Source organism: Rhineura floridana, chromosome 1, assembly GCF_030035675.1.
Source record: "Rhineura floridana isolate rRhiFlo1 chromosome 1, rRhiFlo1.hap2, whole genome shotgun sequence".
Classification (NCBI taxonomy): Eukaryota; Metazoa; Chordata; class Lepidosauria; order Squamata; family Rhineuridae; genus Rhineura; species Rhineura floridana.
The window spans coordinates 354415-370234 of NC_084480.1; the positions used below are offsets into that span (position 1 = coordinate 354415).

General features: G+C 54.6%; 1 protein-coding gene across 4 annotated transcripts in view; it reads right to left on the reverse strand.

The window, feature by feature from the left end:
* The window catches only part of TLN1 (talin 1), a 62182-nt gene that overhangs the window by 29982 nt on the left and 16380 nt on the right, over positions 1-15820 (reverse strand). For 2 of the 4 annotated variants that reach the window (XM_061612496.1, XM_061612468.1), the window contains exons 2-12: positions 4110-4276; positions 3857-3954; positions 3495-3624; positions 3131-3283; positions 2828-2970; positions 2444-2571; positions 2122-2182; positions 1568-1672; positions 1068-1223; positions 492-593; positions 17-93 (exon numbers count right to left, since the gene is read on the reverse strand). In XM_061612496.1, the coding sequence (XP_061468480.1) occupies positions 17-93; positions 492-593; positions 1068-1223; positions 1568-1672; positions 2122-2182; positions 2444-2571; positions 2828-2970; positions 3131-3283; positions 3495-3624; positions 3857-3954; positions 4110-4239 (1283 nt within the window). In that variant the 5' untranslated portion in view covers positions 4240-4276. Of the gene's footprint in view, positions 1-16; positions 94-491; positions 594-1067; positions 1224-1567; positions 1673-2121; positions 2183-2443; positions 2572-2827; positions 2971-3130; positions 3284-3494; positions 3625-3856; positions 3955-4109; positions 4277-9787; positions 9956-15820 lie in introns of those variants that run through there. The other 2 variants (XM_061612476.1, XM_061612486.1) reach the window with 2 other exon arrangements.

The following is a 15820-nucleotide window of genomic DNA, read 5'->3' on the forward strand; positions in this document are numbered from 1 at the left end:
GCCCCCACAGCCTTACTTTTGGGGGGATACGGATTCCTCAAGCATGGTGGACTCCTCGTCGCCCTCTAAGCCAAAATGGTCTTTGCTTTTTTTCTGCAGGTCAGAGAAGCAAACAGGCAGTAAGTCCACCACGCCAGACGGGACACAGCAAGCGGTGCCTGGGCACGGCTCCATGCACAGAGCCCTGGGGAGGCGTGCTCCCCCAGCATCACCAGGATGATGCCGCCCATGTCTTGTCCCGTCACGGTGTGAGGCCTGCAGCTTGTCGGCTGCCTCCTGGGGGAGGGGTGCTGAGGGCCGTGCAAGACCTTCCGGGCCTCAGCACCTGGACCAGGCAAGATCCGTCCAGGGGCCAACGGGGGGCTTCCTCCCACTTTGCATGTCTCCAGCATCCAGCAGCGCCATGGCTTGGCCTTGCTCCCACGGACAGATGGCCAGGGCGCCACAAGAGCACTTCACGCCTTTTACACACGCCCGCCCTAGAGCCTCACCTTCTTCAGGATAATGTCAATGTAGCCGGCAATGAGCTGGGCAATTTGTTCCCCCTCTGTCGTCTGCACAGAGTAGTATCCATCCTGGTAATCCCCAAAGTCCTACAAGACCAAAGCAAAGCAGCACACTGCTTGGGGGGGTTGTCTCTCTGCCGGCCCACACGGAGTAGCCGTGGCACTGCACTGGCCCCACAGCAGCAGCCACCTGGCCTCCTCACTGACAGGACACAGGATGAGCCGGTGCCCTTTCCTCCCACACGCCCTCCTCCCCTTGGCCCAGCACCTGCCATCTGTGAAGGTCCTCCCGGGCTCCCCCAAGGGCATCTCCAGGGAGAGAGGGGAGAGACCCCTGCCTGCAATCCTGCAGAGCTGCTGCCAGTCAGTGATGGCACTGCCCAGCAAGACGGCTCAGTTCAAGGCAGCTCCCTATGTACTTTCCTCCCTAAACTCGGAAGGAGGGATCAGGGTCAGGAGCAGGCGTCTGTCAGGAGAGGAAGCCAGCACTTCCCTTGAGGCGGCAACTGAGAGGGGCTGGTGGGCAACGGAGAGACAGTGGGGTGAGGTGGGGGGAAGTACCAGGGTGAAGCTCTTGGGCGACGCAGCCCAGCGCTTGATGTTGGTGAGGTTCCACTCCTGGATGACCTCCTTGGTCTTCTCGTCCACCCGCATCACACACTCCTTGGTGATGCCCAGAAGACGCGGCACCAGCTTGTTCTTCCCTTTCATCTTCTCCTACAGGTCACAGCAGCAGGCAGCAGGAATGTTAGGCCACCTCACAGGCCCAAGCTGAGCCCTCAGCTCATCCACACCCAGCCCTGGAAGCCGGATTCTGGCTCTGCAGCAAGAGAGCGCCAGCCACGCGTGGCAGCAATGGCCCACGGAGTCTCAGCCAGAGCCACGGCCCACACGTCGAAGGGGAAATGCGCGCGCAGGGGGGGTTAAACCAGAGCCATTGGTGCAAGATCCCCACCCCTGCTCCAGCTCTGCCCACAATCCCCGGCCCGGGTCAGCTGGAGGTAGAGAAGCCCCCAACGGTCCCGCAGAAAGGGCAACCCCTGGGAGGTGCCACCTCTTACCTTGACCAAGAAGAAGGAGACTCCGTACGTCTTCAGGGAGCGGGCAAGCTTCACGTAGCGGACCTTGGCCTCGATCTCACTCATGTTGCCACAGTTCTTGTGGGCCTGAGAGCGGGGGAGAAGGGGGGAGGGCCCAGGGCAGCTGTGACCTCTGCGTCCAGCTCTGCCCCCTCCCCTCGGCCCTCCTCCCTCAAAGCCCTCGGCACCAACCCAGACTGCTCTGCCAGAAGCTCTTCTCCCTGCAGAGGAGCAGCTGCTTCCCGCCTCCTTCTTCCCGCCCCCCAGTAAAGGTCCCCTCATCTGCCAGAGGACCTCCACACTGCAGGACTGTCCCTCCCTGCGGGGGGCAGCACCCGGGTAATGGGCAGCACACACACTTTAGACTTCTAGGGGCACGTTTCACTCGTCTAAAACAGTGTATTAGAAACAAGCGGTCAGATGCGAACCAGCCCCAAGACACACTCATCCAAGCTGGGGGAGGAGTGCCTCATGTGTGCCCCCCCTCGGCAATCCAAGAGGTCCCAATCCCAGCCGCCTCTCTGCCCTCTACTCACCATGAAAATCTTGCGTTCTCCCTTTTGCTTGATGTATTCCTTGGGCAGAAAATCCTTTAGGCTGTAAAGGGAGGGGGAAGAGGACTGAGTCAGGAGGCAGCCTTTTCCAATGAACCCAAACTCCCTTTTGGGGGGGCAATAACCCCAGCCCAGAGTGATGTGGCTCTGCCAAGATAAAGGGCCTGCCCCCAGCAAGCCCTCTCAAGACGTTGCCGGGGGGGGCATGATCCACTCTGAACCAGTTCTTCCTTCCGACAGGCACCGATGATAGATGGCCAAGAAGGGGGGCATCTACACCCTCTGCAGAGACAGAAAGACTCACTCCAAGAATCCCGGCTTGTGCTTCTGTTCGTTGTGGGGGCCAAACTGGATCTGACACTGGAACCCAGCAAACTCACAGGCCTTGTCAAAGGAGACGGGGTGAGAGCCGTTCAGGATGTCATCACGAGCCTAGAGAGGAGGAGGAGGACGGTGGCTCATTCATCTCTCCTTAGGGAGCCCTTTAGCCCCCTCCCCAGGGATTTTTGGGGGGTGGGGGGCGAGGGGGACAAGCCCTGCCATGCACTCCCAACCGCAATGCCTGACACGTCTGCCTTTCCCTGCAGCTGTGGAGCGAAGCATCTCCGCCCAGGGGGCAAACCTTTGAATACCTACTCAAGCAGGGAGTGCAGAAGGGGGACTATGCCCGGGGCTAGAAGGGGCTTGCCTGAACATAGAGAAGGTTCAGCTGCACAGGATCACGCGAGTCCACGTTCTGGTCAGAGTAAAAGAACTTGCGTCGAAGGAGGAGCGTTTCGCTGTCCTCAATGCCCTGTTCGCGCAGAGTGCGCCCGTGATCCAGCCAGTTCACTGCACAAGGGGAAGGGTTCAGAGAGGACTGCAGGGCCAGGGGAGAGGAAGGGGAGAGGACCCCTGCTGCCTGCTTGCCCTGGGCAGACAGTACCTTCCCCTCCCTGCTCCTGGAGCCTTGTCTGCTCCCCCCCACACACACACACACAGGCCTACTCACACTCATCGTCCGTGTGCAGCTTCTGCTTGAGCTTCTCCATCTTCTTCTCGTCGCGCAGGAGAGTCTTGTCCTTCTTGAGGGTGCCCGTCTGCTCCTCCTTCTTCTCCTCCACCATCTCCCGCACCAGCGAATACTCATCGTAGTTGGTGATGCCTGCAGGGTGAGACGCACCCTCCTCGTCAAGGGGGCAGGCAGCAGCCACTGCAGAGCCACAACTGCAGGCAGCGGGGGCCAGAGTTGCAGCCCACCCGCCTGCTCGCTCAGAGAACCCTCGGCAGGGACTTATGGCAAGAGGCACCGTGGAGCAAAAGAGGAGACCCGCCCTCCCGCACAGGCACAAGGCGGACGCTTCAGAGCCCCTCACCGATCCTTGCGCAAATGGTCATGAGCATGTCTGTGACCGTCTTGGAATCGTCCACCATGACGGTCTTGACCGTCCCGTCCAGCATCCGGACCTTCAGGGGCCGCTGCTTCTTCTTGTATTCCAAGGTGTCCTGAAGCATCAGTGGGGAGGGGGTGTCAGAGGGTGCCGGAGCAACATTCGGCACAAGCACAACTGGGGGGCCTTGCAGGGCGGGGGGAAGGAGATGAAGAGCAGCGTCCCAAGGACACCTGCCTGGGGAGGGAGGAGGGGAAGGCAGGCGGGGGGCGCTTGCCCGGAGGGCAGGGGCCATCCCTGCCATGGAGCTTGGATCCCACCAGGGAGGAGGCCAGGGAGGGGCGCACCCCATTGCGGAGCATGTAGTAGTCCAGGGCTTTCCCAGCTTCCAGCCAGATCCCTTTCTTCGGGTCTTCATCCGAAAGGAAAAGGCCAAAGTCGTTGGCTGAAAAAGAGCAACACAGACTGCGTGTGAGTGCGAGAGAGGGAGGGAGAGATCCCAAAGGGAGGGAGAGACCCTGCAGGCCTCGCCAGAGAAGCAGGAAGAGGCTGCTCCGGCCTCTCAGGGCTGGCTGGCTGCCAAGGCGACCCCTGACTTACGCTGGCCCATCTGTGCCTCTGGCACTCGCTCCCGGATGATTCGGCAGGCATCGTACACCATGGTGGAGGGCTCAAACTGCATTGTCTTCACCACGTTGCCAATGCTGATCTTGAGGGACAAGGCAACCATGGTGGCGGCTCGGGGGTCCCCGCTGCTGCTTCACCTGCTGGAAGAGACACACCCTGTCATTGCCAGCGGGGGCAGGGGGGCCACTAGTGCCCCACCCTGCCAGCCCTGGATGAGCAAGTTTGCACAAGCCCAAAACTCCATCCCCCCATTACAGACTCTAGGAAGGCTTCCCAGCCCCCCTTGCAGCAAAACTGGGGGACATCCCCCATTCCCCAGAGTACGGCCAGGCCACACCGATCTTCGGGCTCCTACTTGGATGCAACATATATTTGGCTTTTTGCAACTATGCAAAGAAACTCTGCTCAGCCCAAAGCTGCCAGGGCTCATTCAGGGCTCTCAGAGCAGCATCAGGAGGCAGAGGCTGCAGAGGAACATCAGTGGGGGGGGGACCTGATGGGTGGAGAGGAAGGTGAGGCAGCAGTTCCAGAAAATGGCAGGAAGTCACAAAGGCGGCAGGAATACCTGGGACTCATTTCCAGGAACCTGAGATGGATGCATGGGATGGCGGTGTGTGAGTGTGATCCAAGGCATCTTCCATTTTGCTCTTTGCATTTATCTTAGATGGGAGACGCAGTCAGCTGCCCCCCCCAGGCCCTGATGCAAATTGCTCTGAGCTCCAGGGAGGGAAGGAGGGGGCAGGGAAGCAGTGGGGTGGAACAGGGTAGAGTTATCCCCACAACCAAGCACCCCCCACCTTCTCCTAGAGACTGTCATGGCCCCTTCAGAGGACTCAGAGGAAGAGGAAGAGGCAGAGTGGCAGACCCAGCAGAAGGAACTAGTGGGACCCCTGAGGACACAACTCTGGCCCTTCCCCAGCTGGAGAATGTCCAGGACCTGGCTGAAGCCCCTCAATCGGATTCTGGGTATGAACAGGAGGCTCCCCTCCCCCCTGCAGAAAGGAGACGCCAGCGAGTAGCACAGCAAGGAAGGAAGAGGTCGGGTCGTTTAAGAACAAGCAGCTCTGAGCAGCTGGGAGACTAATCATGGGCACCTGGCTTAGGGAGTCTGTTTTAAAAGGCAGTTCACGGCTGCAGCAGACTGCTGACTACGTCGGTTGTGACCCCTCACGTGTAACGCCGTTACTAGCCTCTAGACCTTCGGACTGGACCCCTGGATTTCCGAACTCTGCTTCCCTACCTGGACGACGCTCTTGGACACCGCTACTGGTTAGTTTGTCACGCCTTTCTTCTGCCAGCCGGCCTCCGTTATCTGCCTGGCCTTGACTGATTTATTGCCCAGCTAACCGCCGGCTGCTTCGTTACTGCCCAGCCCCCAGCCCTGAACCTGACAGAGACACTTCAGAAGTTCTCCTTTCAATCTCTGAGCCACCCTGATAAATGCAGAGGGACAGAAGTTCTTACAGCTGTAAGGCATAAGGCTGTACACACACACATCCCCGCTCCCACAAGACAACTAGGACAGAGTGCTGGTTAGTTTATTTATATGAGCGTTTATAAACCACCAACTCATTTTTTAAAAGGTGGTGTACAATAAAACCATTAAAAGACCATACAGTTATACAGTCATAAAATACATAAAGAAATAGCCAACACTGAATCAAATTAATTATCTAAAAATGCTTGGTGAGACAGAAACAATTTCAGCAGATGGCAAAATATCAGAATGGTGGGTACCTGCCTGATTTCAGTCGGAACACCATTCCAAGTTACTAGTGCCACTATGCTAAGGCCTTGGCCCACGCAGAAAATAAGAAAACCCAATGTATACCCTGTATCAGTCTGATATGTCCAGCAAGCAAATAGAGGCCTATAATCAGATATTATAGCATTATGTTAAGCATAGATTTAGAATGCATTTGCTAGTGAGCCTAAAGGTTTATATTTTCCCTTTAAGGCCCCTGCATTCATAAGCACCTGAAAGCCTAAAATAGTCAAGGATATGATGACCTGCCCAGTACCTTGTTAGAGGCCCAGTATCTTGAGGCATCAAAGGAGCCCAATTAGGCATACATCCAAGAATATGTTATCAGTAAGGTGTTGCATAGATGATTTAAGTCTAAGTTATACTCCCAAGGACAACGGTTAATGAGTGGTTGCTTGTTAGTATAGCCAGGTGGATAAGTCAAAGGACGGTCAAGCTCGTTAGCAGAGAAAGGGAGTGAAGATACAGTCAATATATAGCTTGCCAAAGAAATGCCAGGGAGTTTCAATATAGTTTTCTAGCAATTAATTGGCTTTAAAGATCAGAGTTATGCTGTAATGTTTAATGTATGAAAAATATCATTTCTGTATGTAACCATGCCAATATTGTATGTAATCATGCCAAATATCACGTGTTAGCTTTAATACTATAAAAGTGTTGCATGTGCTCAATGGGGGGTTCAGTCCGACCCAGCTACTGCAGAGCTGTGGACTGTTCCACTTTTATTGGGCTACTTGGTGGCTGTATGCTTGTAAGTTACTCAATAAATTTTAACTCTTTGTAAGCAAATCTCTTGTCTGCATCTCATCTCTGGTAATCCAAAACAACCCTGAAGGTACACACTCAATATGTGAAAACTGGTAGGACAGGACAGGAAGACCTTCTCCAGGGGGTCACAGTGATATGGCCAGGACATCCATTTTTTATTTATTTCATTGCCTAGGTTAGCTTCGCTCGCCAACCCTGCCCAACACACATGCCAGGCACTCCTAAACACTCACAGACACACACACACACACACACAGGGACGCTGTATGCTCCCCAGACACCACACTCTCCTCTCCAAACTTCCCACACAATACCCCCAGGGCCTCCAGGCATTGGCACATGCCATCTGCCATGGGCCCATTAATGCTCTTCATCTGATCCTACACTGTGTCCCTGCCCCACAAGCACTGCCTCCACTGCAACACACGATGCTGTTGGGCAGCTCCACACAGCGTGCCTCGGCCACCATTCGCCCCTCGGCTGCTCGCCCACTCCTTCCCCGGCTGCTTGCTCCACACCTGCCCACCCGCCAGCCATCTGCACTTCCTTCACACCCTTGCTCCCTGCCCCTATGTGACACGGCGTGACGGCTTAGGAAAATATTATATAGTTAAGAGATATCCTGCCCTTTCTCCTGCCCAGGGCAGGAAACACATCAACAAACCAATTTAACAACAACACAAAGAAAAGCATTCTACAAACAGTTAAAACCATTCTAAAATCAGTTAAAGGTAAAAAATGTTCTTCCATCTAGTGATTTCCAGGTTGCCAGGAACAGTCTCTTCCAGCCATCAAAAGCCGGGATACACACAATTATTTTTAAATTCCTCCAAAAACTCAACATTGACGGAGACAGATGCAACTAACTGGGGAGAGTATTCCACCAACGGAAAGCCACCACTGAAAAGGCTTTGTCACAGGTCAACACCAACCGGGCAGTCCCCGGTGGCGGCACCACCAAGGCCTCACCTGCCAATTGTAGGATTTGAGATGGTAGTACTGGGAAAGGGGCTCTTGTAGGTACTTGGATCCCAAGCCATTTAGGGTTTTATATGCTAGTACTGAATTGCGCCTGGTAGCTCAGTGACAGCCAGTGCAGCGCTTTCAGGATCGGCAATACATGGTCCCAGGGGGCTGCCCCACTTAGCAGCCTAGCAGCTGCATTCTGCTCTAGCTGCAGCCTCCGGATCATCTTCAAGGGCAGCCCCGCATACAGTGGATTGCATTAGTCCAGACGGGAAGTCACCAGAGTGTGGACAACTAAGGCCAACATAGCCTAGTCAAGAATCAGCTGTAGGTGGTCAGCCTCAGCTGGACATAAGCATTCCTAGCCACAGAAGCCACTTGAGACTAGTTACCAGACAAGCTGGAATTCTCCCAGACTACAACCCTGTTCCTTCAGGAGGAGTACAACCCCTCCCAGAATAGGTCGTACACCTAATTCCTGAACATGGGAACTACCCACCCAAAGCATTTCCGTCTTATCAGGATTCAGGCTTAGTTTCTTGGCCCCCATCCAGCCCATCGCTGCCTCCCAGCACCAGCCCAACACCTTCACAGCCTCTCCAGATTCAGATGGAAGAGGCCGCTCCCAACGGTTTCATACAGATGCTAAATACCACAGGAGACAGGACGGACCCTTGCAGGACCCAGCTCAAAAGCCACAGTCTCCTAATAATACTTTCTGGAGCGGCCCCGAGGGGGGAGGGGAGCCACTGCAACGCAGCGCGTAAGGGATGAGGTGCCCCTTCAGGGTTCCAGGCATCATCGTAGCCCCAGAGCTGGGCAGGGAAAGCACAGAACAGCCGAGTCATTCAACCACAACAGCCCTGCCATCCACAAGCGGAAGGGGGCCTGCAAGGAGCCCCGGCCGATAAGCCCTGTGGCAAAAAGGACCAAAACTGGTGCTGATGACAAGAGAGAGGCGGCAAGAGGGAAGGGATGACTCCTGGCCTTGCTTGTTCGCTCAAGTCCCCCAACCAAGATCAGCCTATAACCTTTTCTCTGGTTTGCAAAGGTGTGCAGGGGCCCAGAAGGGTTGGTGACCACGCTTTGGGCTCATCCATCCAGACAAAAATGCTGTGGGGGCAGGCGTTAAACCCAGCCCTCTGCTTTCCTGAACAACCACCATGCATGGAGAGCCCCAGCCCAGAGACCCCGCAGGTGGGCCAAGATGTGTCCATAGCCCTGGCAGGAGAGGAGCCCATCTGCTGGTGCCCAGCACAGGAATCCCCTGGGACGAAGGGGTGAAAATGTTTTGTACGGAAGGGTGGGAGACACATCCATAGAACAAATACATCGAAAACTCTCAGGGGCACCCAGGAGGACATTTGGTAAGCAGCTGCAATCCTCCAATGGCTTGCCAGACCTGATGTTTACGATGACACCGAGGCTAGGAATCACGGACAGGCAAGGCAAACGGCACTGACATTTTATTTTGGAGGGAAATGCTTCCACACGCCCCTTACGATAGCCAGCTGTGCCACTCCAGCGCTAATAAATTGCTTCCCATTTACTTTAATTGGGCACTAAGGTTGGCTGGCTGCAGGCAGGATGGCCAGCTGTGGCCTCTGCGAAGACAGCGGCTCTCTGGTTTGTGTTTGGACTTCCTGAGCAGCCAGTGCCACCTACAATGGGGGAACGGGGATGGGGGCACTCTGGAAGGAGCTCCTGCCCTCTCTTGCCACTCAGCCGCCAGGGCAGGGTGCCCTTGTGCTCCAGGTCCGCTCCTCGCAGCTCCCTTGCAGCAATCAGCCCCAGCGAGCTCCCCCTTGGCCTCCCCTAGGCAGCATGACCGGACACTCTGACGGCCAGAGAGGCCCTTACCAGGCCAGAATGAGGGTGCAAATTCTCTCCCTCTCTTTCATGCAGTGGCCCTCTCCGCACCCACCCCTAGGCCAGAGACTGCATGCAAAGTGCACCCCCAGCTCAGGGCAGATGCCCCCGAAAGTGACAGCATGCCCCAGAGGTCTTTTTTGAGGGGGCGCTTTGAGTTTGCCTACCTCCCCCTCTCCCCTGCCTCGTCTGGCTGTGAACCAGTCCTTGAGCACCTGACTCTGAAGAACACAAGCTCCCGGCCCCTCACCCCGCACCACCATCAATGCCCGGAGCCTCCTACCTCCAGCTGCAGGAGATTATCCCAAAGGCCAGCCACACTCTTCCTGCTCAAGTCACTGCTGCTGTGGGGCTGGGAGGTGCTTCCAAGCAAAACCAGCCAGCCCAGAGGCCTCAGGCCTCTCTTCAACCCTCAGCCCTCTCAGCCCTGCTCTTCCACTCCATCCTGAGCAGCTGCTGGTCCCAGGAGTCTCCCTGCTCCCACCTCTACCTGCTCCTGCTCCTCCTCCCCAGGGCTCCTTCCTGTCTCCTCCGCACTGCTGCAGCCCATTTCCTCTTGTCACTCTTACCACAGACCAGCCTCCTCTCTTCTGACCTGAGCCGCTTCCTTCCGAGGCTAGGCCTGCCCAGCACTCCCGGCCCCTTGCCCTTCCTCTCACCCCCTTCCATGCCTCCAGCCACACCAGCAGCAGCAGCAGCAGCAGCAACTCTCTGTCCGGGAACTGAGGCCCACGGATAGCTCAGGGCCAGCAAGTCGGCCTTGGGGCAACGCCAGAAGCCCAGAGGATGCCTGCAAAAGGGGCAGGGTCATCCCTTCCCCTGGCCAGAAGTCGAGGGCAACATTCTCCAGAACTGCAGTCCTTGCAGATGCTCATGGGAGCAAGACAGGAGCATTCTAAACTGGCAGCAGAGGGCAACACAATGACAGCTCCCACTGTGAACAGAGGTGCATGGGGTGTGTGTGTGTAAGACCCCTTTTCTCATACTACTGAGCCCCAATGCAGCTCAAGCTCCCCACATGCACACACCACCAGCTATTTGTTAAGAAAAATCAGGGCTCCTCTCCTTGAACCCTCCTATTCTCAGAACAGATCAAGAAAGTGCACTGCAAATGGGTAGGCCAGACTGACCCGGGGGCTTGCAGTTGACTCTCAGAAGAAGAGCGCCCCAGAGGTCCTCTGAACTGACCAAAGGAAGGAGAGATTTCAGGCCCTCCCCACCCCAACCCCCAGAGCCTCAACACACTCCTTTTAATTTCTGGGCCCTCCAAAGACCTCCAAAGCCACCACAGGCCTATATTCCCCTCGCTGGATCGTCACCTTGTAGTGGTGAGTGGGCTTGCGTGTTCCAATGAACCCTGTGAGCGATGCCGTTGGGAGTCATGTACTCCCAGCAGGGTCACCCATGGCGGTCAGGTCAAGGGAGAGGAACCAGACAAAGAACGATCCAAGAGCGTCCTCAACGGCAGAACAGGCGGAGGATAACAATGTGCATGTTACAACGGCTGTGAAGGTGGATGAAGGCTGCAGCAGATAAAGGACTTCCAATCGTTGTGGTATCCATGCCATTGGATCAAAGCCTTTTTCTGTCAAGATTGTGTGTTGATCGTCGTGTGCCCATCTCCCCACATAAAACACACAGGCATCTTCCAACCAGATTATCTTGGAAGACAATCTTACTCAACCGCAAGTGATTGCAAACCAACATTCCCATAGGCAAGAGGTAACAAATCCCACCTGGAGAGAGCAACTCTCCTGGGTACAAGCCGGGGGGGAGGAGGAGGAAGCAGCAGCCGGCCAGGCAGGAGAGGCACGGGCAGAAGCACCAGCACCAGGTCAGCCAGGCCTTTCCTCCACCAGGCCTGGTGACCCCTTTGATAGGCTTCTTCCTTGCCTCCTAGAGACAATGCCCAAGCAGATCACGTCCCCCTTGGCCAAGAGGCAGGACACAACAAACTCAGCCCTGGTAGGATTGGCAGATGGCTCAGCTGTGCTGGGCTTCTTGGAAGGGGTTTCATTGAAGGACCAGCTTTGTATTCTTGGGGTGCTGTTGGATCTGGGCCTGTCCATGGCAATTTGTGGCCACAAGGCGGGTACACCAGATGCAGCCTCGGCAGGACAAAGAGAACCTGGCCACAGTCATTCGTGTTCTGGTAATATCCCATCTGGATTACTGCAGTGCATTGCACACGGGGCTGCCCTTGAACACAGGAAACTGCTTTACCCCAAGTCAGACCACTGGCCTCTCTGGACGACAATTGTCTATACTGACTGGCAGTGGTTCTCCAAGGTTTCACACAGGAGCCTTTCCCCGCCCTACCTGGGGATTCCAGGGACTGAAACTGACAGCTTTTGCAAGCAAAGAAAGGGCTCCACTATGGAGCTATGTCCCTCTGAGTTGGAAGCTTCCGCTGGTGCGGGATACAGGAATACCCTGCATTAATGTACGCAATGGGTCCAGAGCGAGTACGTAAACCGAAAATGTATTTAAAGTGAAGCACTACCTCTTTTCACTTGCACCGCCACTGTGCCACCTCTCCTTCACACGGAGCCTCAAAGCCCTGCGCTATAGTCTCTGCAGCTGCACTGCGGCGCCTCTGCTGCTGTGCTGTCGTGCCTCTCAGCTGATCGCGATCGGGCCTCCCAGCTGATTCGTGGTTGCGTGATCGTATCTCTTTCCACCCCCCCACGCACCGTAAGAACAGGCCACAACCAAAGGTTAAGTGTCTGTTTTTGCGAAGCGAGCATATGTAAACAGGGGAATGGTGGTGTATGGAGCAGGGTCGGATTATCCATTAGGCGTAGTAGGCTGAAGCCTAAGGGCCCAGAGCTCTTGGGGGCCCGTGGGGCACTGGCCCAAGGGCCCCTGGAGCTACACCTTCCGTGATCAGCAGAAGCATCCGTGGACCACCATCCCCCCGCTATCACCCCACTTTACCTACCTTTCCGTTGGTTTTTGCGGTGCGCAGATTTGCTATCGATAAAGATGGCGGCCGAGGTTTCCTTAAGGGGCTGAAGCCTCTGTCGCCATCTTGGCTGATGGCACGCATGGGTACTACATGCACGCATTGCTGCCATCAACAAAGATGGCAGCAGAGGCTTCAGCTCCTTAGAGAAACCTCAGCCGCCATCTTGATTGATGGCAAACCTGTGCGCGCCGCAAAAAACAACTGAAAGGTAAGTAACGCGTGGGGATAGGGGAGCCCAGACACCAATCAGCCTAGGGGCCCTCCTCAGCTTAATCCGGCCCTGGTATGGAGTACGTCCATACTCGCGAGTGTCCGTAAAGTGAAGGTACGTATAGCGGGGTATTCCACCTGGGACGAGGCGCATGGATCACCTTTGGACAGTCTTCACACAGCTGTCAATCAATCAATCACAACTACACAACTCCCAATCAAGGTGCTCCCTTTAGCCTTTCAAACCCTAAACAACTTGGGGCTGTGGTACCGTATGGTCCACCTTGACCTGCCTGGCTACAAAGATCTTTCCCTGAGGCCCTTCTTCAGGGCCTCCCCCGCCACCAGCAAGTAGACAGGTGGGGATCCTATAGATGACCCACCAGTCGTGGAACCCCAAGTGTCAAAGGCTTCCCTGCTACCAAACTGCGTCTTTCCAGTACCTTTGAATTTGCCCAGGCCTTTGAGCTGCTGAATTTAGTTGAGATTTTGATCTTCCTTTTTTTGCCTTTCGCTGCTTCCGAGTCCTGCCATTTAAGCTCTGGTCTGTTGGTGTCTATACTTGGGGGGGGGGGGCTGCCCGAGAATCAGGCAGCCGGAGGTGGGCCAGCCTTGCCCTCAGCACCCAATGCCACTGACGACCCGCACAGGGATTTCACAAGGAGGGGGAGCAGAGGGGACCTATTCTAGGCACCATCGGTTGTGCTTTACGCTGGATTCCTGCACAGAGCAGGGGTGGACTCGATGGCCTTAAAGTCCCCTCCAGCTCCACCACCCGATGATTCTCTTCTGAAGAAGGAAGGAAGGAAGATGCCCCTGCCCTGGCAGGGAATGCTCCTGCAAGCTGCAGCTCCTCTTTGTGCAAGGGCTGGCAGGCAGGCAGGCAGGCAGGGAGTGCCCAGCGGCATCACAGAAGCTGTACGTGGCCAGGAGGAGGAGGAGGAGGCGGCAGCGGTAGCCCGTTCCTTTCCCCCTCACATCGCCTGTGGAGACATTCCAGCACCACATTCTTGAAGAACTCTGCAATACGTCTGCTTGCAGCGCATTCAGAGCTCCCAGCTTCCCATTGGCTGGCAGAGCATGTCGAACAAGGAATGAAATGTGCCTCTGACTCCATGCTCACCCAGAAGCACTGTGGAGTGTGGGGTTTTGAGCAGGCACACGCAGGGGGAGGGAGATGCATTTGCATGACTGTGCCCCTAACATGCATGCACAGATATGTCCCCACCACAAAAAGCGGAGAAACGCCAAGATCCCAAACACAGAGAATGCTCAAACCCACCCTCCGAACCACCCCACCACCCCATATGCAGGCTCCCTGGCTATCCACTTCCATTCCCTCAACATTCCCACACTCTCTGTGGCCCCGTGGCACCTTCTGCCTCCCTGGGCCCTGAAGCCAGTTGGGCCAGGCCAGGCTCTACTCCAGCACAGGCAGCAGACGTCTGCCACAGTTGGTGAGGTTTTGGTGGTGGCGACAGCAGCAGGTGGCTACCCCTGCCTCCCTCCCAGCCACCACCCTTTCGTCAAGGAAGTCTGCCTGTCTGATTGCACAAACCCACAAGAGTCAAACTGTGTGCCCTGCAGCAAGCTCCAGATGACTCTTTGATCCCTGTCCAATGCTAGTTTTAGTTTGCACATGTAGAGATGTGAAGGCCCAGGAAAAAAATGGAAAAACTCAGAAAAAAAACGTTTTCCCCCAAGTCTTTTTTGTGTTTTTTCCTAAAAATTGGAAAAATTGAAAAAATGAAGAAAAATGGATTATGGAATGTTTTATTTGAGCATGATGCATGAAATGTTTCACTGAATCTTGCCCCCCCCTTTTCTCATTTCTTTTTATGGGAATGGATGCTTTATGTCTGCTTGACACTGGAGGACTAGCGGAAACATAAATAATTTTCTTTGTTATTAACGTTGATGGTTTCTTCTGGGCTTTTAAAATTGTTTTTGCCTGTTCCTCATAAACTGGCAAAACGAAAGAGGTTCGTTACAGTTCAGGATCTTGTAGATCCATTTGTTACCAAAAAAAGTAAAAATTTAAAAAAGTAAATTCAATTTGTAATAATTGTTTGAATAAAATGTACTTTTAATATACCAAATGCCAAACTAACTTGTACATAATTACATTTGATGTTCCTGAAATAACAAAGTGACTTTCAATCTGTAAAAACTGCTAATATTCCATTTATTCAATTTTTCCAAAACTTTCTGTTTTTTCCTGAAAAAACTGAGGGAAAAACGGGTTTTTTCCAGGGCTTCAAAATTTCCAGAAATTTTACATCTCTATGCACATGCCACCTTCAGAGGTTATCATCATATACTTTTGAAGCCAATGTGAAAATAAGCATTTCAGAATAAGGCCTGGTGGGTGGGTGGGTAGGGAGGGGCTGTATTTTTATCAGAGGAAGGCCTCAGGTGATCACACAATCATAGCGGAAGGGGGTCCTATAAATGATCCCTCAGTCATACCCCAAATGTTGGGGGCTTCCCCCCACCACAAAGGCTGTCCAGCCCCCGAGAATCACCACCTTTTAAAGTAATTGGTCCTATTATCAAACTGCTGCCTTCAAGAATTTCTTCCAAATGCTCAGCTGAAGTCCACCCTCCTGTAACACTATTGTCAGCAACTCTGAGGACAAGCTGGTATTGTTTTGCCCGCCTCAGAGTCGGCCATCTAACTATGCCTGCCTGACCCCTCCTGCATTCATCTTGAGACCGCTGCAAGCTGCAGACTTGAGGTGGGGAGCCCTCAACCATCGGTCCCCCTCCCACAGACCCACCCACTTTCTGCTTGAATCCAGCCTGAGGACCTGAAATGCTGGCTTGCTATTTTGAGACATTAATAGCGAGCAACATTCTTAGCACGAACTCTGGACAGGCGGAAAGGCAATGCAAGTCTAAGCAAAGGAAACTCGCAAATCCTCCCCCCTCCCCTGCAAGTCAGCAGATCTTTGGTCAGCCAGACCATGTGAGAGGAGGAGGAAGCCGGCAGCAAAAGAAGCTGCAGCACAGCAACAGCAACTAAGATCCCTGCTGCTCTCAGCCTCCCCCCACCCTTGACCCCCTTCAGGAGAAACACAGGGACGGACGGACGGACACAGAAGGCCTGCCTTGGAGGATCCTATCAAAGGCCCATCC